Source organism: Pelodiscus sinensis, chromosome 10 (assembly GCF_049634645.1).
Source record: "Pelodiscus sinensis isolate JC-2024 chromosome 10, ASM4963464v1, whole genome shotgun sequence".
Taxonomy (NCBI): Eukaryota; Metazoa; Chordata; order Testudines; family Trionychidae; genus Pelodiscus; species Pelodiscus sinensis.
In genome coordinates this window covers 50838184-50865055 of record NC_134720.1, presented here as the reverse complement: position 1 = coordinate 50865055, position 26872 = coordinate 50838184, and the positions used below count along the sequence as shown (strand labels likewise).

The 26872-nt window shown below is 42.8% G+C and overlaps 1 protein-coding gene across 5 annotated transcripts in view; it reads left to right on the top strand.

Annotated features, from left to right (window-relative positions):
- Nucleotides 1-26872, top strand: part of LRCH3 (leucine rich repeats and calponin homology domain containing 3) — a 116386-nt gene that overhangs the window by 64612 nt on the left and 24902 nt on the right. For 3 of the 5 annotated variants that reach the window (XM_075938179.1, XM_075938177.1, XM_075938176.1), the window contains exons 7-15: nt 6116-6209; nt 7082-7202; nt 9761-9909; nt 14590-14666; nt 18080-18175; nt 18626-18671; nt 18873-19022; nt 24615-24662; nt 25755-25808. In XM_075938179.1, the coding sequence (XP_075794294.1) occupies nt 6116-6209; nt 7082-7202; nt 9761-9909; nt 14590-14666; nt 18080-18175; nt 18626-18671; nt 18873-19022; nt 24615-24662; nt 25755-25808 (835 nt within the window). The remainder of the gene's footprint in view (nt 1-6115; nt 6210-7081; nt 7203-9760; nt 9910-14589; nt 14667-18079; nt 18176-18625; nt 18672-18872; nt 19023-24614; nt 24663-25754; nt 25809-26872) is intronic. The other 2 variants (XM_075938178.1, XM_075938180.1) reach the window with 2 other exon arrangements.

Here is a 26872-nt window from a genome sequence, read left to right as displayed (position 1 = left end):
CACCTTTCAAATTCATCTGGTATTGCAGGAGTTCAGGTTTTCAAAGGATCTACTAGTTTTGGAGGAGCCGGAATCTCCCTTGTTGGTACTAAAGGTTCTCAGTACCAAGACAAGTGCGGTCTCTGCCGTGGGACCTTTTCTCAGTACCACTTGACTCTCCAACACCTTCAGAGAGTGCTGGGGCTTCGTTCTTGAAGAGGAGAAATTTTCCTTCAGTTCAGATATTTCCATCCAGGATTTCCTGATGCTTCAGACAAGGAATTTTTATCCTGACGCTTGTGACAAAAGTGGGGAATGGTACCACAGATGAACTCATGTTCTTCAACCTGGTTTGAGCACCAATGGATGCTACCCTTAATGCCTTTTGGATCTCTCCAGTGGCCATACTGCATTCCATGTGCTGCCTGTCATCTGCGATTGTCCTGTGCCCCTAGTCTTTCTCACAGGGAGCATAGGGGGAGATGTTCCTACACCTACTGCTTTTCTTCTATTACCACAAGCACAAGAATCCTTTGAAGAGCAGGAAGCCAGGACAGATAAAGCGGTTTCTCTGAAAACGAATATTTCTTCATCTTCCCCAGATGAAGTGGTTATGCTTCCCCAACCAACCGTGGCTAATGACTTCAGACACGGTCAAGAGTTAATGAGGCACATTTTGGATTCCCTGCAGATCCCCTTGGAAGAAGTCAGGGAGTGTCAGCATAAGCTCCTGGGTGTCTTCCGATGGATTCCCTACACCTGAATGTTCCCTGTCTATTAATTAATGAGGCTCTGTTGGATCCTGCCAGATCCAGCTGACAGACCCTTGCAGCGATTCTACTAGCTTGTAAAAAGGGCTGTACAAATATGTCCCAGCTAAAGGCTGAGTTTCTGATCACCCATCCAACGGTGAAATCACTGGTTTTGGAGATAGTGAAAGAATATGGCAAGCAACATTGTGTGAAGGACCAAAACCACCTCTATCTATTCAGCAGAAAGACCTACTAATCTGTGACTTTGCAATTTAGGATCACACGCTATCAAGCTCTCATAGCTAAATACAGTCATTCAAATTATACCAAATTCACAACCTTTACTGAGCATTTGCTGGCTGATAAGCATGAACCATTTCGGGCTGTTTTTAGTGCACGTCAGTTGTTAACTAAAATTCTGCTAAAAGCCTCATTGGACACAGCCAATACTGCCGTTCTCCAGTGGTAGTCATGTGGAGGGATTCTTGTCACTACCTCAATGACTGGCTAGTCACGGGCTGGTCCTACAATGAGGTTTTTGATGCCATACAGACAATGAGATCCCTGTTCTACAAGCTGGGGTTAAGTTCACCATCAAGAAATCCCCTTGAGTGCCATATAAAAGAGAGTTCATAGGTGCCTCCTTTAATGCTATACCATCCAGGGCCTGTCTTTCAACAGATTCTCAATGTTAGTAATAGGGATGTAAGCAACTAGTCAACTATGTGGTAAGCATAAGCAAATCGTTGAGTCGAGTAGTGACTCAACTAGTTGCTCCCCCGCCTTGCTACCTCTATCAGAGAGAAGTGGAGCAGGGGTAGCCAGAACCAGTGCTAGAGGGAGCCGGTTTAAAAGCCAGTTACTCCCAGCACCATCTCTGCAAGGGGAGGCAGAGGCACAGCAGGGAAATAGTGCAAGCAAGGTGGGGAAACAGGAGCAGGAGCTGGTTTAAAAGCTGGTTTCCCCCCCAGCATCATCTCCAGGATGCCACTTGCCCCTCCCCCCTACTGCCTCTATTGGAGGCAATGTGTGTGTGTGTGTGGGGGGGGGTTAGAGAGGCTTCCACCAAGCAGCCCCTGCCCACAGCCAACCCTGGCTGCTGCGAACAGGGGCTGGTGCCAGGGCAGCCTCTGTTGGCGGCAGGTTGCTCTGGCATCAGCCCTTGTTCAGCGTGGACAGGGCTGTCCACTGTGAACAGGGGCTGCTGGTGGCTCTTATGACATTTAAAATGCAGAGCCCCCCAGTATGGGTGGTTCCCGGAGCTGGCACAAGCTAGAACTGCTCAGTCCTGGCTCAAGCTGGCTCCTGGAGCTACCCCCTCTATGGCTTTGCAGAACAGTCCTATCAACTAATTGTATAGTTGATACAAGTTGTATCGATTATATTATTAGCTAGTGCATGCATCTGACAAAGTGGGTCTTTGCCCACCAAAGCTTATGCTTCAATAAATCTGTTAGTCTATAAGGTGCCACAGGACTCCTCATCACTTTTGCAGATTCAGACTAACATGCCTACCTCTCTAATACATGATTAGCTAGGTAACCGCAGTTTTAACATCCTTAGTTAGCAAGTCTTCTCTCAAAGATTCACATCAGCTTATGGATATCAATAAGTTGTGTTCAGTTACTTGGATATATGACAGCCAGCACCTTTGAAGATGGAGTTTGGCACATACAATCACACTGTGTCCAGGGCACATACAATCAGACTCTTAATACTCCACACAAACACAACTTGAACAAGTTAGTGTCAGATCCTCACTAGGTCTCAGACTCTCTCAAATGATGGCGGGATCTAGACGATGTTTGCATAGGGTTTCCAGTTGTTCAGCCACCCCTCTGTTACCATAACAGTTCACACATGTGTGATGAACTGGGACCATGCACTTGGCGACCCTCACTATCCGGGCCAAATGCTCTTCCCAACAGACATATCAACGTCCTCAAACTGAAGAAACTCAGGAATGCCTGCATCCACTTCCTGACTTTAAACAGGAAAAGACCATAGTCTCATGGACAGTGTAGCTTGCATGCGCTACATCAACCAAGAGCGGTGGGCCAGGTTCTCTTCCCTTTGTGCTGAAACAGTAAAGCTCTGGAACTGGGGCATAGCCAATTGAATCGTTATTTCAGCATCTTTCCTTCTGGGGATGCAAACAGATTAGTGGACAACCCCAGCAGGCATTTTTTCCAAGTCTATAAATGGAAGTGGGATCCTCAGCTTTTCAATCAAATTTTTTGAAAGTGAAAGTTCCAAAAATAAACCTTTTTTTCCCCCTGTGACCAAGCACAAACACTTTTGCTTAATGGAAGGACTGATTCCTCTCTCTTTGGGAGTTGTCTTCCTTATTCCATGGATAAGAGGCCATCTATATATGTGCCCCCTCTCCCAAACTCCTGATTCTGAAACGGTTCAGGAAGATCAAGCATGACAAAGCCAGAATTCCATTATTAATCCTAATGTGGCTCAGACAGCTATGGCACTCTTACCTGATTCATCTCGTCTTCTATTAAATGTTCAAGTTCTCATGCATGCCTTGTCTGCATTTTCAGAATGCTGGCTGCATTCTTCTCAACCTCAAGATATTTCATATGAAAGCTTGGCTTGTCAGTGGCTAATGAGACTAGTCAGCTTGATCTAAGGAAGTACAACAGGTATTATTGGACAGGAGGAAAGATCCAATGAAATTCACTTATCTCCACAAGTGGAAAATAATGCATATGGTGTGTCCAGAAAAATGTGTCTGTTCATTCTTCCCTTTGGAGTGTCCTCGATTACCTCCTAGTGCTGAAAAAAATCGAATTGTCTGTGAACTCTGCCAGTGTCCTCTCGGCAGCTGTAACAGCCCTTCTTTCAGCGGTTGAGGGATTCTCACTCTTTGCCCATCCTACTATGGTAAAGGTGCTGAGAGGCTTGTGAAACTTTTTCCCCAAAGTTAAGAAACCCATTCCTGTCAGGGGTGTGAAAACAGTACTTTGATGCACTATGGGCCCCCCATTTGAGTCATCCTCTTCCCTAATAAATGTATCTCAGAAGATGTGTCTTTGGTAATTATCACCCCTGTTTGTGGGATTGGGGAATAGGGATTCTCCATATATAGTATTTTTCAAGGACAGAGTTTTGTGACATCCACACCCCTGGTTTTTACTGAAGGCGTCATATGAGCTTCACATCAACCCCCCCAAGTCTCATCAGTCCAAAGAGATCTTTTTTACACACTCTGGATGTTAAAGGGCATTAGCGTTTTATTTGGAAAGAACTAAGTAATTTAAGAAGTCACGCAGACTGTTCATGACTATTGCGAATAGATCCAAAGAATCAATGATTTCCACCAGAGACTCTCCAGGTGGATTTCTGATTGTATCTTTTCATGCTGTAACTTGTCAGATACGCAGCTGTTTCTAGGGTGTTGGCCTGTTCTGTAAGATCTGTAGCTACTTCTATGACATTACTCAAGAATGATCCTGTTCTGTTCATTTGTAAGGCTGCCATTTTGGTCCTCTAGACGTACCTTTTCAAGCATTATGCAGTGGTCCAGTCTCCTAGGTCAGGTGCTGCCTTGGGAAATGCTGTGTTGTATTCAGTCTTGGACTTGATTCCAAAGCTCCCACTCCAGTTGGGGGTACTGCTTGGTAGTCACTTGCAGTGAAGCACCCCCGGGGTGGCAGTACTTGAAGATGAACAGTTAATGCTCTTTGTGCAGTAACTGACGTTCTTCACTGTGTGTGTCTCTAGGGGTGCTACGTTACCTGCCCTCATTTCCTCTGCTTCAGCGTTTCCTTTGGGGGCTTGGCAGTAGAGAAGGCTTGCCCGCATAGCAGCAGTTAAACACCCATGGCTAGTCTGTGCCAGCTCATTTGAACTTGGGCTAAGCGGTTGTTCAGTTGCAGTACAGGTGTTTGGGTTTGGGCTGTAGCCCATGCTCAGGCCTGCCAACAGAGAGGGGCAGCCACCCCAGGGCCCAGCGATTTAAAAGGGTCCAGGATTCCCAGCCACCAGTACAGCCGCAACAGCAGTGGCCGGAGCCTGAGGTTCTTTAAATCGCCATCGGAGCACCGCCTGGCCCTTCCCCCATCTTTCTTCCTGAGGCCCTGCCCCTTCTGGGGGCCTGGAGCCACCCTCCATCCTTGCCCAGGGCCAGGTGAAGTCTGTTTGCTGCCCTGCATGTGCTCTAGGACCCTCCCTGCAAGCAGGCATCTGATTGCAGTGCAGACATACCCCTTGTGCCTAACTAGGATTACAAGGTCCTCAGGACTCTAGCGTGTCACTTTTTTTTGGTAAAGTTCCATGCTCTCCATGGTGCTGCATAGATAATAGTAATAACAGTCATTTTAAATTAAGTGTTTCCTGGATGAGGGATTTTTAAACAGAGGGAGAACTAGAGATTAATACCAGTGAGAAAATGACCTACAATTAGCTATGCTTGGGTGGAGCAATCAGCTTCCTGAAATTCCTGCTTGTGTATTATGCAGTAATAGCTGTTTGCTGCCGTTTTCCCTGGGGCATGAAGTGCCAGCAGGACAGTTGATCCATTGTGAAATGCCATCTGCAGTGGATCAGACAAGTGCCATTGTTACACTGCTGCTCTAGCTAGATCTAGCAGTTGCCAGATTCAACAGCTGTGATGGTTATACAGCTGCACTGTGTTGTCTCTGTACCCACTTAGAACAGGAAAAGTACCATGTAGCTCCTTTATGTTATGGGTTATATTTTCAGCCTTTTATTGCACATATGTAATGTCTGTGTCTAGGCAAGTCATTGATAGATCAATGTAATGAGTGAAAACTAAATTTGTATATCATTCAAGTGCTGATATATTTCAGTTGAACATGTGTGGTGTCTTTATAGACTACTTTAGATTAATAATGCTTGGTATAGGGAAGAGAGAAAGTATACATTTTCAATGTTGTCAGACTTCTAAAAGAGGTGCATGCTCATTTCCATATATGTATATGTATGTGTAATAAATATGTTTGTGTGATTATGGGAAAAATGGTTTTGGGGTGGAGTGGTGAAGAGTCATTCATCTAAAACACCTCAGTAATACAAAATGAACTGACTTGCTAAAGGAGAACAGGTCAGTTTGAAAAAAAAAATTACATTTGTTGAAATTGTTTGGGGCATAGGGTTAGACCAGCTCTTGAAAGCACAAGGCAGCTGCATCATGTCAAACAGCTGGCTAACAGATGGGAATGTTTGTAGTTGGAAGAACATATTCTCTTAGAAGGTATTTTGCATGGTGAATGTCATGTGACAACTTCTAATGTATTATATTGTGGACACCGCTTAGCTCTGCTCCATGTTTATTCCGTTGTCAGCTCTGTCACAAGTTAACATTTTCTGGGACATTTACATGATAGTGACTAAAATTATCTTCTTGACAGTCATGAGGAACTGTACTCCAGTCGGCCCTATGGAGCACTAGATTCTGGCTTCAATAGCGTGGACAGCGGAGACAAAAGGTGGTCAGGGAATGAAGTAAGTATAGTTGCTTTATTTTTGTTGGGTGGAACATTTGTATAGGAAACAAATAATAAAAGGGATAGATTTGGAAGACTACTCAGTGAGCAATGTTATGTATAATAAATATATAATGTCCGTAGTTCACAGATGACTTGATTTATATTTTAGAAAAAGAATTAGCACCATTTTGTATTAAATTGATCTTTGGTTCTTTTACTAATATTTTTTAGTAAAAAGTTTTGAAAATTTAAACAAAATTGTAAACCCAAGAGAAAATCTAGAACAGTTGGTAGAAATTAATTAATGTAAAAAATTGATAAGAAAAAATTACGAGAAGTTGAGCTCTGCATTGTATTATATTAGCATTTCTATCTTTATCCAATATTCAAGAGCTTCTCTTTCATTAAAATAACATTGGATAAACACAGGTTTTCCAGATGAGATTTTATATGTAGCTCATTCAAATGGCCAAATAGATTGTTTACTATTTAGAAATAGAGCAAGGTCAGATCTTGAAGGAAGGAAGAAACAGGAGCCACCTTCTACTATCTTCTTGAGGGAGCTGGCTGCAACCCAGGCTTGGGGTGTTCTTGCGAACTGTGCACCCAGGCTAGTGTTTACAAGGGCCTTCAAAATCCAGCCTGGGATGATTTTAGCATATGTATTCATGTCAGAGAAAAAATAAATTAAAACTGTAGACTCTTCAGGAAGAGAGGTCCTAAATCAACCATACTTAAAAACAGCACATTTCAGTCATGTCCCTTTTAAATTAATAGTTTTAGGGAGCAAAAATCAGCAGAACTGGTAGAGAGGAGACTCAAGTTAGAAAACTAACTGAAAGATGATGCCCAGGATATGAGAGGTTTTTTTTTTCCTGTTTTGTAAAGCCTACAGATGAGTTCTCAGACCTCCCTCTGCGAGTGGCCGAGATCACTAAAGAGCAGAGACTGCGAAGAGAGAGTCAGTACCAGGAGAACCGAGGGAGCACAGTTGTAACTAATGGTGGAGGTAAATAGCAGTCTTTGATAACTAATTATTCAGGTGCTTGTCCTATCTGAAGCTCCAACATGTATATTTGGTAATTTGCTGTTTTAACTGAAAGAAGTGGTGGGGACTCAATATAGTTATAATTACACACAAATTACATTTAAAGAACATTATTAGGGCTGAAAAATCAAGCCGTGAAAAGTTAGAAAAGAGCAGATGGTAAGGTTGCTTAATTCAGCCCCTTTCTGGGTATGCATTATGATCCATGGGCATATACTGCTTTCTCCACAATATTGACATATTCAGGACTCATCAGCAGGGTTAGAACCTTAGATCTGGCCCACAGGCCTCTGCTACTTGAGCTGAAAGAGTAACTGATAACTGAGGTAGGTTGTCATCCCTGGCGAGGACCAGCGCTAGAGGGGATTGGGACACTTTACAGATATTTGCTGACAGCGGAGGAATGATGAGATTCAGGAATCTTGGATTCCATTCCAGACTCTGGAGGGGAGTGTTTTCTGATGGGCACAGAGCCTTTTGGGCCTCACCTTCCCCTTCTCCTTCAGTAGGACTCCTGCCCTCTCCCCTGCAGTCTGTGCCTATCCTAGACCTGTCTCTTCTCCACTCCTGGCTTCATGTGCCGGTTCTATTCTCTTTGCCTACTCAGTTGCCACTCCTCAGACTTGTTAATCCTGGGCTCCTTTTCTCTGATTTCTCTCTGTCTTCTGTCTTTGCCTCCAGTATTCTATCCCCACCAATGTTCCCCAGTTCAGGGCCCAAAGGCCTTTGTCTGATCTCAGTCTTTTTCCAATCTCCTTTCCCAGCTGGTAACAATCTTCTTCTCCCAGTTTTTTTCCCCATCCACTAGTCCCAGTTTCTTCCCTATCCCCTACCCGCAGCTTGTCCAAATCTCCTTCTTCTGCTGCAATGTATTTTTCCCTAGCCTCATTCTCATAAAAGGCTGAGCCGTTTTGTGTGACATTTAAAAACAAATTATCCTGAGGTAGACTCCCAGCATGGAAAATTTCAATACTAGCAGTTTTGGCAAAGTTATGAACTGAAAACAGGATCTTGTATTGAAAGTGCCTTAGCAGCCTTAGTACCAGAGTGTGCGCTACCCGTAGTGCTGACAATGTCAACTTCTTGTTAATTGGTTTTCACACAAATCATCTTGCAAAATGCATTAGAGTTAACACAGATTTTATATAACCATATAATGGAGAATGAGCTAAATTAAAGTTAAATAGTCAAGATGGAAAAGAGATTTTTACCAACTATTTTAAATGTGGTGGAGATTCAATGAGACAGAAAGATCCAGGGAAGCAGTTTTGGATAGCTGGAGTTTCAGAAGAGATGGTTCTGGCATCTACAGTAGCCAGATTGTGTGGAGAGACAAAAAAGGCTTGTGCTAGATGAGGAGGAAGGGGAATAGAGGGATAATGTATAGGGAAAAAGCAGGAACAGCTTTTTGCAGGATTTTAAAAACAAGGAATCAGTAAGGGTCCAAGTGGGTAATCTGAATTGGACTTGCGCCTGCCACTTCATCCTGTGTGATATCCACTTCTTGATATCCTTTCACAGCACCTGCATCTTGACCCCCCTCATGATAGCCCCTCTTTTCCCCTTGTCTTTGTCAGTCCTAACATGAGCTTTCTGATAAAAGATGATGAAGTGTGGTCCATTAAGTGTGGGATGGGGAAGGGGAGGAATGGGAAGTCCTCAGGGTATTTTTGACTCTGGCTGTCCAGTCTGTCAGCGCAGTGCTTTTCATTAGGCTGTTTGTTTAATGTCATGACACTTGAAATCTCTGTGCAGAAACTTACAAAAGCAGTGATGAGTAAAAAATGTCCCAGATAGCAACATGGCCATGGGCAGAATCAGTGCAAGCAGGACTGTGCCCTGTGCTTGTTACTCATTTTATTTCAGTGGTTCCCTAATTTTAATTCCTTCCTTCCTGTTTGGTTAATGACATTTCTGTAACTTGAGGGTTGCTTGCCTTTTTATTTATTGCTTTCTTTATTGTCTGCTGCTTTGTCACACACCCTTTTTCATATTTAAAGCAACCTCATGCAATTAATTGCGTCACCCTCCTTATCAGACTGTCTAGAATTTTATATTTCATGCTGAGCAAGCGTTTAATAAAGGAAGCTGAGAAAAGCCTACATTATGAGGAAGTATCCAGCTACGTAGAGCTTAGATAAATAAATCTGTATGCTCTCGTGAGATGTTTATTTTCATGTAAATTGATGGCACTTGCTTACTTCTCAGATATGTCATGGTACAGAAGTAAAATTGTAGACAAGGGCCTTTGTTAAGCATGAATTGGAAAGTATGAAATTGTTTTGCAATAATTAGGCAACACATATAGTCATATCTTTTAAATGGTTACATCTGGCATCTTGTTTTCTCATTGCTTTAAAATCTGTTTAAGATTATTTAAAAGTTTAACATTTTAACAAATATTAGTGAACCGGCCAGAACTGAAAAGTGCAGTCTGACTTTAGTTGCTGGCTGCTTCGGTGTTTTTTCTACCACTCGTTATCTAACTATGGGTGTTTCCTTTATGCACGTGTGTCTAGTGGAACATGATCTGGATCAGATTGACTATATTGATAGCTGTGCCACGGAAGAGGAAGAGGAAGAGGTGAGGCAACCCAAGTGCATGGAGTCAGAGAGCCTCAGCTCACAGTTCATGGCATATATTGAACAACGGCGAATCTCTCATGAGGTGGTGCTTTTATTTAAATTAGTTTACATGCCCCAATGAAAGTCTTTGTGATAGTGGTAATATTACTTGTCTGTGGCAGTTTCCTTAGTAAACAATGTGACAGTTGGCTTGGAGCAACAAGCTTTGCCTGGTGGAAGATCTGAGTTTGAGTCCCGAGCTGTTACAAAGTACATGTGGCTTAAATGCCCAGAATGGTTCTCCAGGCAGCTGTATTGAATTCTGCTCAAAGGCAAAATTTTTGCAAGGTGTGGGGGGAGTAAATGGGGTTCAGACAGTACTGAAGTTGATACTTTTCCCATATGTGCTTTCATCCAGACAACCACTTGTGTTTCCTTCATTTGGTAATACCTAGTAGATGCTGGCTTGTTTAAAGTCAAAACATAGCTAATGTGTGGATCTCTGTCAGCACAAGAACTTATTATAGGAGTCTTTCATCTGTGCTAATTTCGTGGAACTTTCCTGTGTAGTGTAACTCAAATGCCAATACATTTACCAGATTGGCCATCCCTTTTAATTGTGCATTTTAAATGAAAATATAAAGTCTGGTATTTTGTAATAGATGATGGCTTGCTCCATGTTAACATCTTGAGTAATGCTCTGTAAAATCATTGGGGATACAAACTGGGAGTACATATGCACAAAGTTTTAAGCAAAAATTTTGTGTGTATGTGTGTGACGTGACATTTCTGAGTCAATCCCAGAATACAGTAAATGGACAATAAATATGGTTATTTAAAGCTTGTAAAAAACTTGTTAGAAGAATTGATTACAAGTGGTTAAAAACAAATATTAGCACTCTTAGTCTATAGCTTTTTTTTAATCTTAAAAACTAGTCTTTGTGCTGATTATTGCAGACAAACCTGAACAATGTATTTTTTGTTTCCATTCTTGAGTAGCCTGCTGTTTTAAAGGTAGTCTGTGGTATGTGAGCTGGAATGGCAGAGTTTAGAAATCTGAGTCATATCACTATTCCAGGAGTAGCATTTCAAGTTGCATTGTGGATCAGACCACAAGCATCTACTTCCTTAGAATGGGTCAGAGTGGTTCATGCAACTGCCACATAGTCTAGTATCATTTGTTACTAATAGCTGCTTTTACTCTTCTTGTCCTGGTTCCAAATGATAGCTTTGGGAGGATCATTGCCACATAGTTACAGTGTAATTATCTTGAATCTTTGTTTGTTTGGTCACAAGCTACTGAAAACAAAGTGGTGTGCAGTTGATCAAAATTCCATTATTACTTCTTTAACAATAATGTGTGACTCCCTGCAACTAGAAAACATCTCTGCTTCTGTTACATATAAGGCAAGAGAAGTTACAGACTAACGTGGCTACCCCTCTGATATCTTGCTGTGACAGACTGGACTGGGGTGGGCAAGAGATCCTCTGCAGGCCAGATCCAGGCCACCACACGGGTTGATCTGGCTCATGGACACCCTGCTGCTCCCCCACCTCCAGGCCGGTTTCCTCCCACTGCCAGGAGTACGGGCACCTAGAGGGAGCCACCAGCTGTTCAGGCTGTTCATGCGCTCCCTCATCCCCAGGCCGATAAGGGTCTGTGGGTTGGGAGCATTTAACTGTCCTGGCCCTGCCCCTTCTACCCGAGACCCTGCCCCTTCCAGGGCAGCCTATGGCCACTTCAGAAGTTTCTGAAGTGGGCCCCCTTCTAAAATCATTGTCTGGACAGTAGGAAATGAAAAGTTGTGAAGTTTCTGGATAAAACAAAAATTTAATTCAGGAAATAATAAGCAATGTGACATTGCCTTCTCTTTCCATGCTAATCTAAATTCATCCATCTGTGTGTATGTGTAATGCTGCAGACACAACCTGTTTCAAATAATCTTCTATTTTGCTTGGAGCATGTAAGCAATGCACATTGTACTCACACTGAAATGTATCTGTCACTTCATAGGTTGTTTCAGTGTTTTGAAGAAGTAAACATCTTTCTTAATTTCCTTTTTTTTTTGGTCAGTATCTCTGTGGGAGTCCTTTATTTTTGTCTGTTTTGTTATTCCTTTACTTACATTAGCGAAATTAGCAGTGACCCAGATTGCGATTGTCCATATATTGATTCTTCTTCAAGCGATGTCCCCGTGGGTGCTCCACTGTTGTGTTGGGTTGTCCCGGCGTCGCAGATCGGAGTTTTCATGAGCATTAGTCAGCCGGACTGCACGTGCATGGCTCGCACCTCGAGCTGTTCGTGCCTTTTGATCACGCATGTGGTCCTGCTCCCGCCAGTTCCTTCTTTGCCACCCACGATCACAGATGGAGCGAGCCCTCTCTCCTCAGACAATCTAGTCAGGAAATGAAAAATTACCTTAGTTCTTAGTGCCACATACACACTATCAAATCATGGGACAGTGATATTATTTGAAATGTAGATTGATAAATTAATTTTAAGAGCTGCTGGTTATTCAAAATAAACTTTTCTTCAAAATGAATAGTGGAAATGCTTTAGTTCATCCTAGAGATAAACCAACATGGGTATCATTTTAATTTATAAAATTAAATAAGCTATATATTTTTAATTCTAGCAGTAAAGCAACCAAAAGCATGTTAGATTCCACCCTCCGAAGTGAGATATTAATTTAAGGGATAAAAACTATATTCAGTGCAGCAGTGCACTCTTTGTGTATATTTGGTCTTCCCTCAGGGTATGTCTACACAGCAGTGTTTAACATAGTGCACATCTACACAACAAGCCTTTATTTCGAAATATTGTCGAGCTGGAGGACTTCTTACTCCCATTCACGGTAACCCTCATTTTACGAGGAGTAAGGGAAGTCGAAGGAAGAGTGTTCTTCCTTTAATTTCTTGCTGTGTAGACTGCACCAAAAGCCAAATTAAGCTATTTAGGCTTAAGCCAAGCAATTGACGTAGCTGAAGTTGCGTAGCTTAATTCGACTTTAGCCTTGCTTTGTAGATGTACCCTCTGTGAGGGGTGCTGGCTATGGGTTTGGATTAGATGACCAGGTGAGGTCTGTTCCAGGCCTACAGTTCTATGATTCAGTTAGAGCGTGTGTACTAGCAAGTTAGCCCTGAATATCTGTATTAGGCAGTACTGCTGGATATTGATGAGTTTTATAAAACTGATCCAGAAGGACAATATACTTCTGCTCCCAAAAGATGACTAACTTCATATCCAAAATGGAACAACCATTGTTTTCATTCAAATCCTCTGACTTTTTCTTCACATTTAGGGTTTCCAGGTGTCCGGTATAGACCTGGACAGTCCTGTATTTTCGCCTCCTGTCTGCTAAAAAAGAAAATTCAGAACAAATACTGGACACCTAAAATGTCCGGTATTTTCTGATTTCCCCCCCCCCCCCCCCCAGCCAGGAGGCGAAAATTCCGGGTGCTTACCTGGTTCCGCAGGGGAGCTGTCTGGCCCGGAGCAGGGAGAAAAATGGTGGACAGCCGCCGGAAGTCTATGAGGGCCAAAAAGCCTCAAAAGTGTTTCTTAAAGGGGCCACACTGTTTGTTTATTTATTTATTTGCTTAACAGCTCTCAGAGCCCCTTTTTTCCCCCCCTCATCAACAAGTTTGGTCTCCCCTTTTTTTCTCTCAAAAGAATTTTTTCCCCAGCGGTGTGTTTTGGGTTTTTTTGGGAGGGGGTGGGAGGAGTGTTCAGTATTTTTGGATAAACCATCTGGCAACCCTTCCTGTTTAACATTATCCTTCCTGTTTCTCTATATGATACCATCACAGAACACCAGCTGCTGAATCTTATTGTTCTGAGAGAGCCTAGAATACACTATGCTAGAACAGTAGATGTGTACTTTGGTCTCCAACACCATGCATCTTATAAGTAGGGATGCAAAGGTTTAACTGGTTAACTAATAAGCACTGCCTTACCAGCATGTTTACTGGAGTAACCAGTGCCCGGCCGACCGGAGCAGCCCCCTGCCCATACTGTGGTGCAATGAGCCCTTCCAGGAGTAGCCAGAGCAGCCCGCCCCCCCATTCCTGCTTCAGCATCCCCCCACCCACAGCGCACTGGGCAGTTAACTGGTTAAACTATAGTTTAATCAATTAACAATTTAAGTGGATTTTACATCCCTCTTTATACATTATAGTAATTATTTTATACCTATACTTCATCTACATAGCATGGTAGTTCTGCTTGGTTTTTTTATGCTATAACTTATCAACAGATATGCTTCATTTTGAAGTTAAACTTTCAATAGATTATATGCAAGGTACAAAAATGATTCTGTATTATTTCCAATATTCTCCATTAGTTGGTTTATTTTCTTTCTTTGGGCATGTCTTCACTACGGGCTGGATCAATGGGGCAGTGACCAATCCAGCAGGTTCAATTTGTTGCATCTGGTATAGGTGTGATAAAATTATCTGGTAGCCCGCCAGAATGAGAAGAGGAAGGAGAGTTGATGGGAGAGTTTTTCCTGTTGATCTTGTTTGGTGTGTACCCCATAGATCTAAGCTATACTGATTTGAGTTAAACTACTTATACAACTCAAATTGCATAGCTGAGAGCTACCTGTCCCTATAATGTAGGCTTGCTCTTTGTCAGACGTCTTAAAGACCAGTCATCACACATTTGTATCTAGACAAACTGATAGTACCTTCACTTAAGTACAATAAAGAGATTCTTAGACTTCCATGTGCGGTATTCTGGACTCATTACTAACTTCGTTATCTTCTGTTTTGTTTTGCTTAGGGCTCACCTGTAAAGCCAGTACCCATCAGAGATTTTCAGAGAACAGAAGACATGAGACGATTCTTGCATCAAAATAGGTAGGCGAACCTGATGAAAGTACATTTATTTATGATAAAAGGGCAGACAATACCATATTGGTCCTGTGTAAATCCATGATATGCTGACCTCTTGAATACTGCCTGCAGGTGTGGTCACCACATCTCAAAAAAGATTTATTGGCATTGGAAAAGGTTCAGAAAGGGGCAACAAAAATGAATAGGTGTATGGAACAACTTCTGTATGAGGAGAGATTAATAAAACACTGGGACTTTTCAGCTTTAAAAATAGATGATTAAGGGGGGATATACTGAGGTCTATAAAATCATGATTGACGTGGAGAAAGTATATAAGGAAGTGTTATTTACTCTTTTCTCATAGGGGGTCACCAAATGAAATTAATAGACAGCAGGTTTTAAAACAAAAGGAAATATTTGTTTACACAGCACACAGTCAGTCTGTGGAACTCCTTGCCAGAGGATGTTGTGAAGGTCAAGACTATAACAGGGTTAAAAAAATCCTAGATAAATTCATGCAGGATAGTCCCATGAGTTATTATGCTGTCTCTAGCCTGTGTTTGCCAGAAGCTGGGAATGAGCAGCAGGGAATTGATCGCTTGATGTTTACCTATTCTGTTAATTCCTTCTGGGCCACCTGGCATTGGCCACGGTTGGAAAACACGATACTGGGCTAGATGGACTGTGGTCTGATCCTATATAGCCAGTCTTATGATAGTGCCAGTGGCAGACATAGTGCTTTATGGATGTGTATGACTGGTGCCCTGCTCTGAAAAATGTATGATTTACATGATACTTTGAAACCAACCCTAGGTTCTACCAGCAATGCAAACTTGAATCTATATAATTCCTGAATTTAAGCTAAATCAATATAAGCAAGGATTCAGATGCTTTAAGTGAATCTATATTAGTTTGCACTCATTTAGCTAGCTCTCTTTTTAATTAAACAAGTGCACTTTGCTAGTATAGATAAAACCTCAAATGCCATTGCGAAAGGGAGATTAGAAGGAGGAAAGCAAGGATTATATCAATAAAATCATATGTTTGGATGATCCAACCTCCTTGAGGATTACATGGAATTTTTTTGATAGTCACTTTTGAAATAGTTCGGTTTATACTTGTTGTGGAACAAGTGCGTGTGAAACTGAGATTTAGCTGGTAATATGGTGGGCAGGCAAGAGAAAAATTTTCTAGGTTTAGTGAGCAAATGGAAGGAGGCCCAGAGACAAAAGCAAAAGGAGGAGAGAGATAATTCAGTATATTAGAGTGCCTCAGTGCAGTTGAAATGAAAGAAGCTCTGCCAGGTTTGATAGATCATGAATGGTTTTTTCTTGTGGCTAAAACTGCATGTGCAGGGACTGAGCAAGAAAGCTGTTTATATTTTCCCTGCAAGTCAAAAAATAAAACAGTCTTGGCCATATACAGGAATACTAGAGTAAGACACACACTGATTTTAGACACTTAACTCTATATGCTCTGACTAGAAGCACATTTTTGAAATGGAATAGGTAAGCCCCTTATATTGGACCTATCTTTTCATGTAGTTTTTGAGACATTGAAACTAAGAACAAAAATATATTTTTCAAAATTGTTAATGTACATGAGAAGCAACTACTCTTAATGGGTTCTCTAAGAAATTTTGATTCATGCGGTTTGTATGTTCAGTAGCTGTACTGACATCATAAATGGTAACTGCTTCAGCATGTGTCAGCATTCCTTAGCCTGTAGTAGCCACAAGTAAATGTTGAAATAATAGAGAAGCCTGCCATGCCCTCCACAAACGATGAGAATACCTTGGTCTGAAAGACTCTCCATACCCGTCTTTTGAATTGTGGTTGACATGGAAATAGCTTAAGAGACTTCATAAACATTGGACTGCATGACACAGCTGAAAGAATTAGGGCAAGACAAGTTTAGTGAGACAGGAGAGACCTTCTGTTTACATATACAAATCTTGGCTGTCTACAGTGATGATAAAGGAAATTATATCTTTCGGGTCAGATTGTTTCAAAGTTTAACGCAGGGACAGCAATTGATCTTTAAGCAGCAGCATGTAATCCAACCTCTAACTAAATTACAGCACATTTCTTTCTGTGCCTCAATGGAATGGATTTCTGTACTGCAATGGAATGGAATGGAGATACCAAAAAAAAAAAATCAGACCATATTGTTGTTGCTTCCAATAAGGAAAAATCACCATGCAAAATAAATTAGTGTTTGGGAGTTTTTTTTGTAAAATGAAGTTTACAGTACTGGAATATTTTGTTTGTGCCAACCACATAAACTAAAAACTGTTCCCACAACAATTTTCTGTAAATGTCTTGGCAAGCAACTTTTTTTTTTCTTCTCCAAAGCACATTGGAACCATTAAAGTCCTTGTAAAGCTAGACGTAATTCTGATTTCATCTTAAGAGTGCCGAGTTAAATACAGCTTACGCAAGTGTGCAATCTGTAAAAGTTCCTGACTCAGCAATGCTATGTGCTCCTTGTATCTGCACGTGTAGCTTGGGATTTGGTGCTTTCTTGAACCAGTGCTGTCCTTCCTGCCAACACAGAAATGAGTGCATTAGGTATGACCTCTGACATATAGAGCTTAATTTTAAAAGTAGGCATCTTAAGTAGTATATACACACAGTACATCCTTGTGGAACATTTGCGGATACTTGTTTGAGTGCAGTTACCTGTTTTGCCAGTGCAAATGTATATTTTGTGTACTCAATTTGGTTTGTACCTCTGGAAGTATGTCTTTCATATCTGTTGCTTTAAGTGCTTGTTTTAAAAGTATTTGCCTTATGTTTTAACTAGAGAACAATTCATAATAAATATTCAGATCTGTTTTATATATTCCTTCTTTTGTTACAGATCTGAATATTTAATTTAATTGATTCTTTTCACATTGTGTTCTGTTCACCCTCACTTGCATGCAAACAAATTATTAGCTAAGGTCTTTGTAGAGGTCTGCTTCTGGAGCTCATTTGAGATAAAAAAGACATAGGTGGAGTTTGCAACACTCTGTTAGAAAATGATCTTTTGATCATAAACTGATAGATTTGTTCTAAAAGTGTTTGAGAGAGAATAATGAAGTTCCTCATTAATTTTTTTTAACTAGTGCACGTTCCAGAGTATTAACTGCGCTTCAAAAGACAGAAAATAAGTATTAGAAGAGGATTTCTGACTTTTAGCACCTTTTTAAATTGTTGTTCTTAATAGCGATATTACTAGGCATGCTTTGATATTTATTTTCACAACCATTTTTAGCCTAGCCTTAAATCTGAATTTTCTCGCTTTGGTCATCATTAAATTTAGTCTTGAATGTTGCTGGAAGTTAACTATTTAGTCATTTACTTCATAAACAGCTGATAATTAGAAAAAACAGATGCATTTGTTTGTCATTTCTGTACTATAATAACCAGCCTCTGATCTGTGCTTATTTTCAGGGATACTGACGAATTACGAAGACCAGAAACACTAAGCTTGATGCAGGACAGAGAGCGACATCCAGGACCAAGGAGTTATGTGGACAGGCCAGAGAGGTAATGAAAAGAAGCACGTGATTTCTGTTTCAAAATGAAATATTTCTTCAATAATAGGCCTGGTAATCAATTGCTCCTTGCTATGGAGGTGAACTAAAAAGGTCTTCGAGACAGTTAAATAAGTCACTCACTGAAAGCCGTCAGTTATTATTAAGTTCTGACTATAATTCTGAGAGAAGCCAAATTTCACTCTTGTCAGTACACCTCAGTTTCACACTGGAACCATGACACAAACTATTGTCCATTGTCTGTGATATCATAAATGATTAGGTGATATCAGATCCCTATTGCTGCAGTTGGATTTAACTTGTGTGTTCATTTACAAAACAGTTATTTGTCCAATGTTGATTGGAAAATCTTTCCATTATTTACTGTTGATGTGTGAAGAATGATTAAGTGTGATGAAAGAAGTATGCTTATTCTTTGTCTGGCTGTCTTTTGATTTGTCAGAGCTCCCGCAGATTCATCTTACCTTCTGTCCAACAGCCACAATCAGGTAATTCATTGTGCACCTTTGCTTTATTCTTTGGAGATTATTTTTCTTTTTTGACAAATTAATTTGTTTTAACTCAGTTGATCCACAGAAATGCATGTTGTCTCTGTAGTGTGTCTGCTGGTCACTTTGTAGCTATCTTCAGTACTTCAGCCGGATTCATTCCTTTTGATATGATAATTATGGACAATTATTTTGCTCCAGCTCTCCCATGCAGATGTTGAACTTCACCGCAGGCGAGAGCATGCAGTTGAGCGCACTCGGAGAGAGGCCCAGCTTGCCGCACTTCAGTTTGAGGAGGACAGAATGAGAACGAAACAGATCCAGAGGGAAGCTGTGCTCGACTTTGTCAAAGTAAGTCATTTTCGTGTTCGCCTGATGTCTAACATGCACATGTTCTGGGTCCGCCTCAAAATGAATTGTATGGCTATTGTTTGACATTTGTCGTAGGGGTGTGCGGCATTTTACAGAGAGAACAAAAACATAGTCTTTGCTCCTGGAAGCTTCCAATCGAAGTTATAACTAGCTTGGTGCAGGGAGAGAGCTAAGTCTCCTGTTTTCACAGCAAGTGCATTATGCTTGTCACTTTTCTTGTTAGCTTAGATCAAGGGCAAGCAAGATACAGCCCGCAGGCCGCATCTGGGTCACCAAGTCTTTCAGTCTGGCCAGAGGCCTACCCCACCGGGACCCTCAGGCACAGAGCAGCCCCAGGGCTCAGAGTGGCAGGCTGATCCATGTGGCTCTCTGTGCTGCACACGGGGTGAGGGGGTGGCTTCACACTCTGCTCCTGCCCCCAGCACAATCTCTCAGCTCCTCTTGACCAGAAACCAGCCAATGGGAGCTGAGAGATTGTTCTGGGATGGGGGCAGTGAACGAAGCCTTACCATCACCCCCTCCCGTGCATGTGGTGCAGAGAGGCACACGGAGGGAGCAGCCAGCTGTTTTGAGTGGACTGGGGCTGTGGCAGGCAGGGAGCCTGCCTGAGGGTCCTGCTGGGCTGCTGGCTAAGAGCCTCCTATGGTAAGTGCCTCCTGGCCAGAGCCTGCTTCTGACAACCCACCTCCTCCTGCATCCCAACTCCCTTCTCCAGGTCACCACCCAAACCCTCTGCACCCCCCTTCCCTCAGGTCACAACCCTCTTCTTCACCCAAACATCCTTCTCAGACCCCACACACTCTCCTGCACCCCAGTCTCCTACCCGAGCTCCCTTCTGCACCCAGCCTTTATCTCAGACCCAGCACTCACTCAATAGAAAAGTGCAGTCCTTGACCACTTACCAAATCTTGGAGTGGCCCTCGATCAAAAATTATTGCCCACCCTTGGTTTGGATTGATAAGGCTGGCCTCACTGGAGAATTATAGAAAGAAGTAGGCTTTGAAGGGAGAAATGGAAGATAAGGGGGTTGCACAGACGAGGGGTCTGCAGTCTGACCAGTTTCCACACCGTAGCTGTTCTGACCCCCCTTCAACTCTAGATATCACAACAAAAATGTTACAGGTATATTTTGTGATTAAGGAAATCCTGCAAGGGAAAGAGATTCTCATTTTGTATTTTTGTAGCGCATTAAACTTTTTTAAGGAAGAGATTTTAGCGGGTCTTTCCGGGTCTTTCCAAACTCTCTGGTTTCTTCTCGAGTGCTTGCTCACGTCCATTTCAGTAGGCATGTGTGCACCACATGCACAATCATCAGAGAGTTTACCCTAACTGGACCCAGGGAGCCCTCTGCAGTGACACCCTTATGGTGGTGCATATAGTTTCCTGCTGATCCACAGCCTGCTCAGTTCCTTCTTACCGCCAGTGACGGTCATTGGCACTGCTTCAGTCTCTTGCAGTGCAAGTGCCTACCCCTTTAGCTAGCTGTAAATAGTTCAATGTATTGTAGTGTAGCTTAGTAGCATTATAGTCAGTTCCTTCTGGGCGGTTTCCACTGACCAGGATATGCCTTGGTCTCAGGGGTTTGAATCCTGCGAGCAGTGTGAGAAGTCTATGCCCAAAGGCAGTCCACACATGTCCTTCCTGACGTGGCCATCAAACAGATAAGTACCCCATTTGCAGGAGCTTTAGACCGAGAACGAAGAAGCAGTGAGGCTGCCAACTTCAGCTCCTCTTAATGGAAGCGGCTCAGCCAGCAGCATAGTTGGCGTAGCTCTAGCTACACATCGGCTTTGATGCGGGATGCCAAGGTGACAGAGAACACTGATGTCACTCTCCAAATCACAAGGCAGGTTCGAGCATGTAGCACAGTTCCCAGTCCCCGATGCTGCATCAGAAGAAAAAGCAGATGGACTGGGGTTGGTCCCGTCAGGTAGCCACAAAGGGATACCAGTGGGGATGTGCCCTATGTCAGAACACCCAGAGACTGGCACCATCAATTCTGACCCTGCCAGAGGCTCTGTCAAGTCGGGTGATAGTGGACTCCACAACTCGGAAGAGGCTGGAGGACAAGACAGACATGCCTGACAGTTGTGAGGCCTTGTGGAACCGTATCACCTTGACAGCGCAGTCCCCAGCCTGGCACCAGTGACAGTGCCGCCTCCTTCATCCTTTGTGGCACTGTTACTGGCACTGCCCCCTCTTCAGCACTGGGCCAAACTGATAACGATACAGCGCCACCCCCCGTCGCACCGTCAGGCTCTGCTTCTCAATGGTCTGGTTTGGACTACTCATCGGACTCCGGTGAGGAACCATCGGCTTCCAGACACAGTCGGTTCCAGTTGTGGTCTGGCACTGGTGACCATGGGCTGCGCCAGCACCAATAGTAACTTAGCCTCCACAGTGGCAGGGGCCTGTTCAGCAGCTCTTTTGGACCCCTTGGGCCTATCATCAAGCTCAAGGTCAGGCCTCCAGGGCAGCATCAGTGGCATCCATGTTCTGTGTTCCTCTTTGTGCCACGTCTGTACCAAATCATACTCTCAGAACACCGGAGCTAATGCAGCTGTGGAACCAGCTCGCCATATGGTACCCGTGCCATGATCCCCCCTGGACATGACAGACATGCCTGGGCCAGTTGCCAGAGGGGTGGGAGCTTCGTCATCGGATGAGGCAGTGGTGTGCAACTCCGCTCCCAGTGATGGACAGTAGGGCACACGTTGGAGACAGGCTGGAGAGCTCACCTGGGCATCATGAGGGCTCAAGGCCAGTGGTCACAACCAGCACTTCCTCAGCCTGGACATTTTGGCCCACCGTTCTGAGAAAGTGACAGAAGACTCTGACCCGATGATGAACATTCTTGCCTCAGAGGGTCCTTCCAGGATCGTGTTGACTCTTACAAAGGCTATCGAAACCACCACTAAGGTGCTGTGGCAGACCCTGGCCTCCATACTGCAGAAAGGATACACCTTTTCATGCACCCTCAGTCAGGAACCTTGGTGCTTGATGTGGCAAACTGCAAAGAGCAACAAGGTCAGCAGGGTCCCCTCCTGAAGTCAAAGGAGGCAAAAAAGCTGAACCTCCAGTGCATGTCCAGAGTTCCCAGCACTCCTCAAGGTAGGCAGGGTAGTGTCAAGGACCTTGTTACAAGCCACTTTGGACTCAGCAGTCTCTGCAGCTCACATTATAGCCCCAGCAATTGCCAGGAAGTGGAGCACCTGGTCGCAGGAGTCAGGATACCCCTTGAGGTGCAGAATACCAGCCAGGACCCGTTCCTTTGACTTTGCGGGTTTGTTTGCAGAGAACGTGGACTCCACGTTGCACAATTTTAAGGATATGAGGGCAACATTGAAATCCCTGGGAATTCACACACCTGTGCCCCAGAGGAAGCCCTTCTAAACCCAGCCTCTGCGCTGCTGTTCCAGGTCCCTGAGACAGAACTCAGCAGGAAGGAGAGACAGAAATCATAGATGCCAGTTACACTCCTCTGCCAGCCAGGACCAGGGCTCGTCTAAACAGGCCCCAGGGCCAAAAACCTAACCTTTGAGGGTGTGCTTGAGGAGGGAGCACCAGAACCCAGTCCTCATCCTTACCCTCCCTTTGTGAATTGGCTATCCCACTTGTGGCATGCCTGGACCCAAAGTACTTCAGATCACTGGGTACTGAGCGTGATTGGAGTGGGATAGTCTATCTAGTTCTGCTCCCTCCTGCCCTCCCATCTCCCTTTCCTGTCCTCCTTCAGGAACCCCCTCATGAGCACCTCCTTCTGCAGGGGGTGCAATCACTCCTCACTTTAGGGGCAATAGAGGACGTTCCTCCTGAGCTCAGGATCAAGGGATTTTACTCCCAATATTTCCTTTTCCCCCAGGCCCATACCTGGACCAACTGGCTCATCGAGGGCAGTTCCTGTAAACAAGTACTGGTGCATTGGTGCGAACCGTGTTCAGCACGCTGGGACTCATTCTGAATATACCCAAGTCCACACTGGTCCCAACACAAGTCATAGAGTTAATTGGGGCTTTCCTGGACTCCCTGCAGGCAAGAGTTTCCTTACCTGAGACCTGGTTCCAAACCATCTAAGGCCTTATCGACAGCCTTCAGCCATTCCCAACCACTATGGCAAGGAACTTCATGAAGTTTCTGGGGTACATGGCGGCCTACACACATGTTGTGGAGCATGCCAGGTTGCGTGTTCGCCCCTTACGTGTCTGGTTGGCGAAGGCTGACAGACCCAGCCAGGACCCTCTAGACAGGTTGGTTACCCTCCCGCCCACAATTCTTGAGTCCCTCGACTGGTGGCTGCAGCCTCAGGTGCCCTGTGCCAAGCCTCAGCCCTTGCTGTCACTATTTACAGACACATTGGAGACAGGCTGGAGAGCTCACCTGGGCATCATGAGGGCTCAAGGCCAGTGGTCACAACCAGAACTGACACTACACATCAGTGTCAGAAGTGAAAGCAGTTTGCCTGGCTTGCCAGACATTCCACCTTCAGGGCCAGCGTGTGTCAGAATTGACAGACAACATCACTGCAATGTTCTGTGTAAACAAACAGGGTGAGGCTCACCCTTCTCCCCTTTGCCAGCAAGCCCTTTGAACAAGTCCCGCAGTGGGACTTTAACCTGGTCCTTTCCATATTCATGGGCTCCACATTCAAGCCTCGTGACTTGTCCCCTGGCAGGTAGCTTTTCTGGTGGCTATAAACTTGGGCAGAAGGGGCTCCAAGCACTCACCTCTGAGCCCTCCACGCAGTCTTGTATAAAAACTAGGTGTGGCTACACCCTCATTCAACGTTTCCTACCTAAGGTAGTCTCTCTCTATTTCACATGAACCAGGACTTAATTCTACCAGGTATTCTTCCCTAAACTGCATACCAGCAATAGGGAATGAGCACTCCATTTTCTTTTACCCGACGGGTACTGCTAGGGAAAACTCTCCAATGATTGTGCTCATGGCACGCGCTCACAACTACTGAAATGGACCTGAGCACCACATCTCGAAGAACAGGAGTTTTGAGAGGTTGTTCTATTAAAACCTGTTTAGCTCAAACTCTTCACAACACTTGGGAGAGGAGCTGTCTTTGTTAAAGATGCACGTTACTCATCCTTTCAGACTTGATGTATTTCGTATGCATGCTGTTGTGCTAAAAATTCCACTTAAGTGCCGCAGAGCTGCAGCATGTAGGGTTGTTAGCAATGTCACAGCATTACTAGTTTTCAAATGGCTTACATAAGTGCCCAGAACAACTAACTCTCATAGAATAATCATTGCTAGTCTTAAAAAGGACTGAATGGAAAAATAGTTATTCTTGAGCAATTAAATATTTTCAGCTAAGCTTTACCTGCTTGGAGAAATGTTTTGGGCTTACTGCATAACTTGAATATGAAAATGTTTTTAGAAATGGTAAAGTTTTAGATTGAGAATATTGACTAAATTTAGTTTAGTGAAAACCTGAGATTTCTGCAGTGCCTATTTTATTTAAAAATAAAGCTTCCAGTGATTTAAAAATATCTCCAAATATTTCTCTCCTTATTCGTGCTTGCTTTTCAACTTTGGTTAACTCCTCCTTTTGTTCTGCAGCAAAAGGCATCCCAGAGTCCGCAAAAGCCAAGTCCTCTGGACAGTGAGGTAAGAGCAGCAAAACATGTTACTGTGTGAGTTGATTTTATCATTAATTTTGAATACCCTCTGCTGAAACACTTTTGTTGCTTGTGGTGTAACTTTCAGTGGTTAGTTTAAAAAAAAAAAAAAAAAACCTATGCAGAAACTAAATAATTCTTTGTGTTATTTATTATAGCAGTATTATGTCATGTTTTCTTCCATTTCATGTATGATTCCTTTGTACTCTGTGTGTTCCGTTGTGTCGCTTTTAGGTGTTTTACCTGTTTATATATAAAATATATTTCATGTTACATTCAAGATTCTTTCTTAAGCGGTCCAGTTGGGTTGATTAACTTTCTGTTGGGAGTACTAAAATAATCATTTGTACTTGTTTTGCAGTCATTTCTGTCCCAATGTCCTCTCTCCCCTTCCTTGACGCATTTCATTATCATTAGATCACTCATTGCCTCTAAAAATAAAGCATCAGAATTGTTTGTGTTTTCAATTAAAAAAAACAACACTTTAATTACTTGGGAAAAAAATTAAAGGTGCGCTCACCATGATGAGGCAGATCTTGGCTTACCAGCAGATGTGATCCAATGGCATTTATTCATTTTCCATATCAGATTTCTGTAGAGTAATAAACAAGTTTTTTGTCCTGTTGAAAGATCATTTCAGTTGGCATTATTAACCAAATCAGAAGCTTTAATGACTGCAGTCCATGGAAAATCTGTTGACAAGCATTTTCCAGTTGACTATATCATGTCAAAATTATGCAAACTGGACTGTTTGAAATCGTTTTTCCTCCTTTACTTACTTGATTTTTTTCTGATTTTTAATGCTTTCTAAGGAGTCCTTTGTAATTCCACAGTAAGAAAAAGAACAGCAACAGAAAATAAAATAATTAGTTCTTGAATTGGTACGAACATACATTCTAATCCACAGATCGTGTTACTACATATTCATACTTTTTTACATGGTAAATTGTATAGCAAAATTGCCCCAGACTGCTATCAACATAATAAAACTCACCATATTCCAGAATGTTTGTGTGAGTTTGTATATTATGTCATTGTGTTGTATGTTTCTGACATTCCTCCATCTCTCCCACCTCCTCAGTGTCCCTTTCCATCCAGAAGGTCTCAGCACACTGATGATAGTGCCTTGTTAGTGGTAAGAACCCTGCACGAAATGGCCTGTTTATGCGGCAGAATCTAGAACATAGAGTTAGCATGATGTTTTGATTTGTTCAGATTAGACAGATTTTTAGAGCTAATCTGAATAGCATAAAACATGACGATCTTCTCTACAAAATGATTTTAAAAATGCTGACACTGTAGACTTCACATTTGCAATGTCTTCCAGCTGCCAAACATTCAGTGAATACACTGAATGTTTTCCATTTTTGCAAAAGTTAACCATTTTGAATAAGAATGCAGTGATATAATTGTTGCAAGAGAACAGTTTCTAAATTGTAGTGTTACTTAAAGAAGATCTGGGTGTAAGATAGAAAGCTTGTATCTCTCACCAACAGAAATTGGTCCAATAAAAGATACTACCTCACCCCTTTCTCTCTCATGTTACCTTATTTACAGTCCAGCTTTCGTGCATCCTTCTATTTGGCTCACCTGCACATTATCTAACACTTGAGTTTCACAACATTAATATGACGCTTGGAGATCTATACTTCTTCCTTATCTTGTTTGGCTACTATTCATTATTTGATTTGTTGGCTCTAGGATCTTAGCCTACCATCACAGACTATGGTAACAGAAGAGGAAGTTCACAAGTCACAAATTATTCTTTGTTTTTGTTGCACTGTTGGCTAGTGAAAGTGTGTATGAAATCACCAATTCTGGATTTTTTTTAAGTTTTAACATTAAGAAAGCTACTTCATTCATGTTTTATGCTATTCCTTTCATAATACCAGAGAGATTCATAGTAATGAAAGAGTTGAGTTAATGCAGTAGTTTTCTCCTTTCATCTCCTACTGAAAATGCATCAGATCTGCCTGCCATTGCATGACTGCATGTCTCAGATTTATGTTTTTATTACATACTCTTCAGTTGTCTGCCTGGGTGTTCCTGTGTGTAGCCCGGTTATCAACTGCAGTTCAGAAGCATTGAAACTTAATAGTACAGAGGTCAAAACTGTAAAGGTTGCCCCTATTCAAATTGTTTGGGATTGCTGTTAAATCATAATTCTTGGTCAACCTTACACTAAATACAGACCAGATG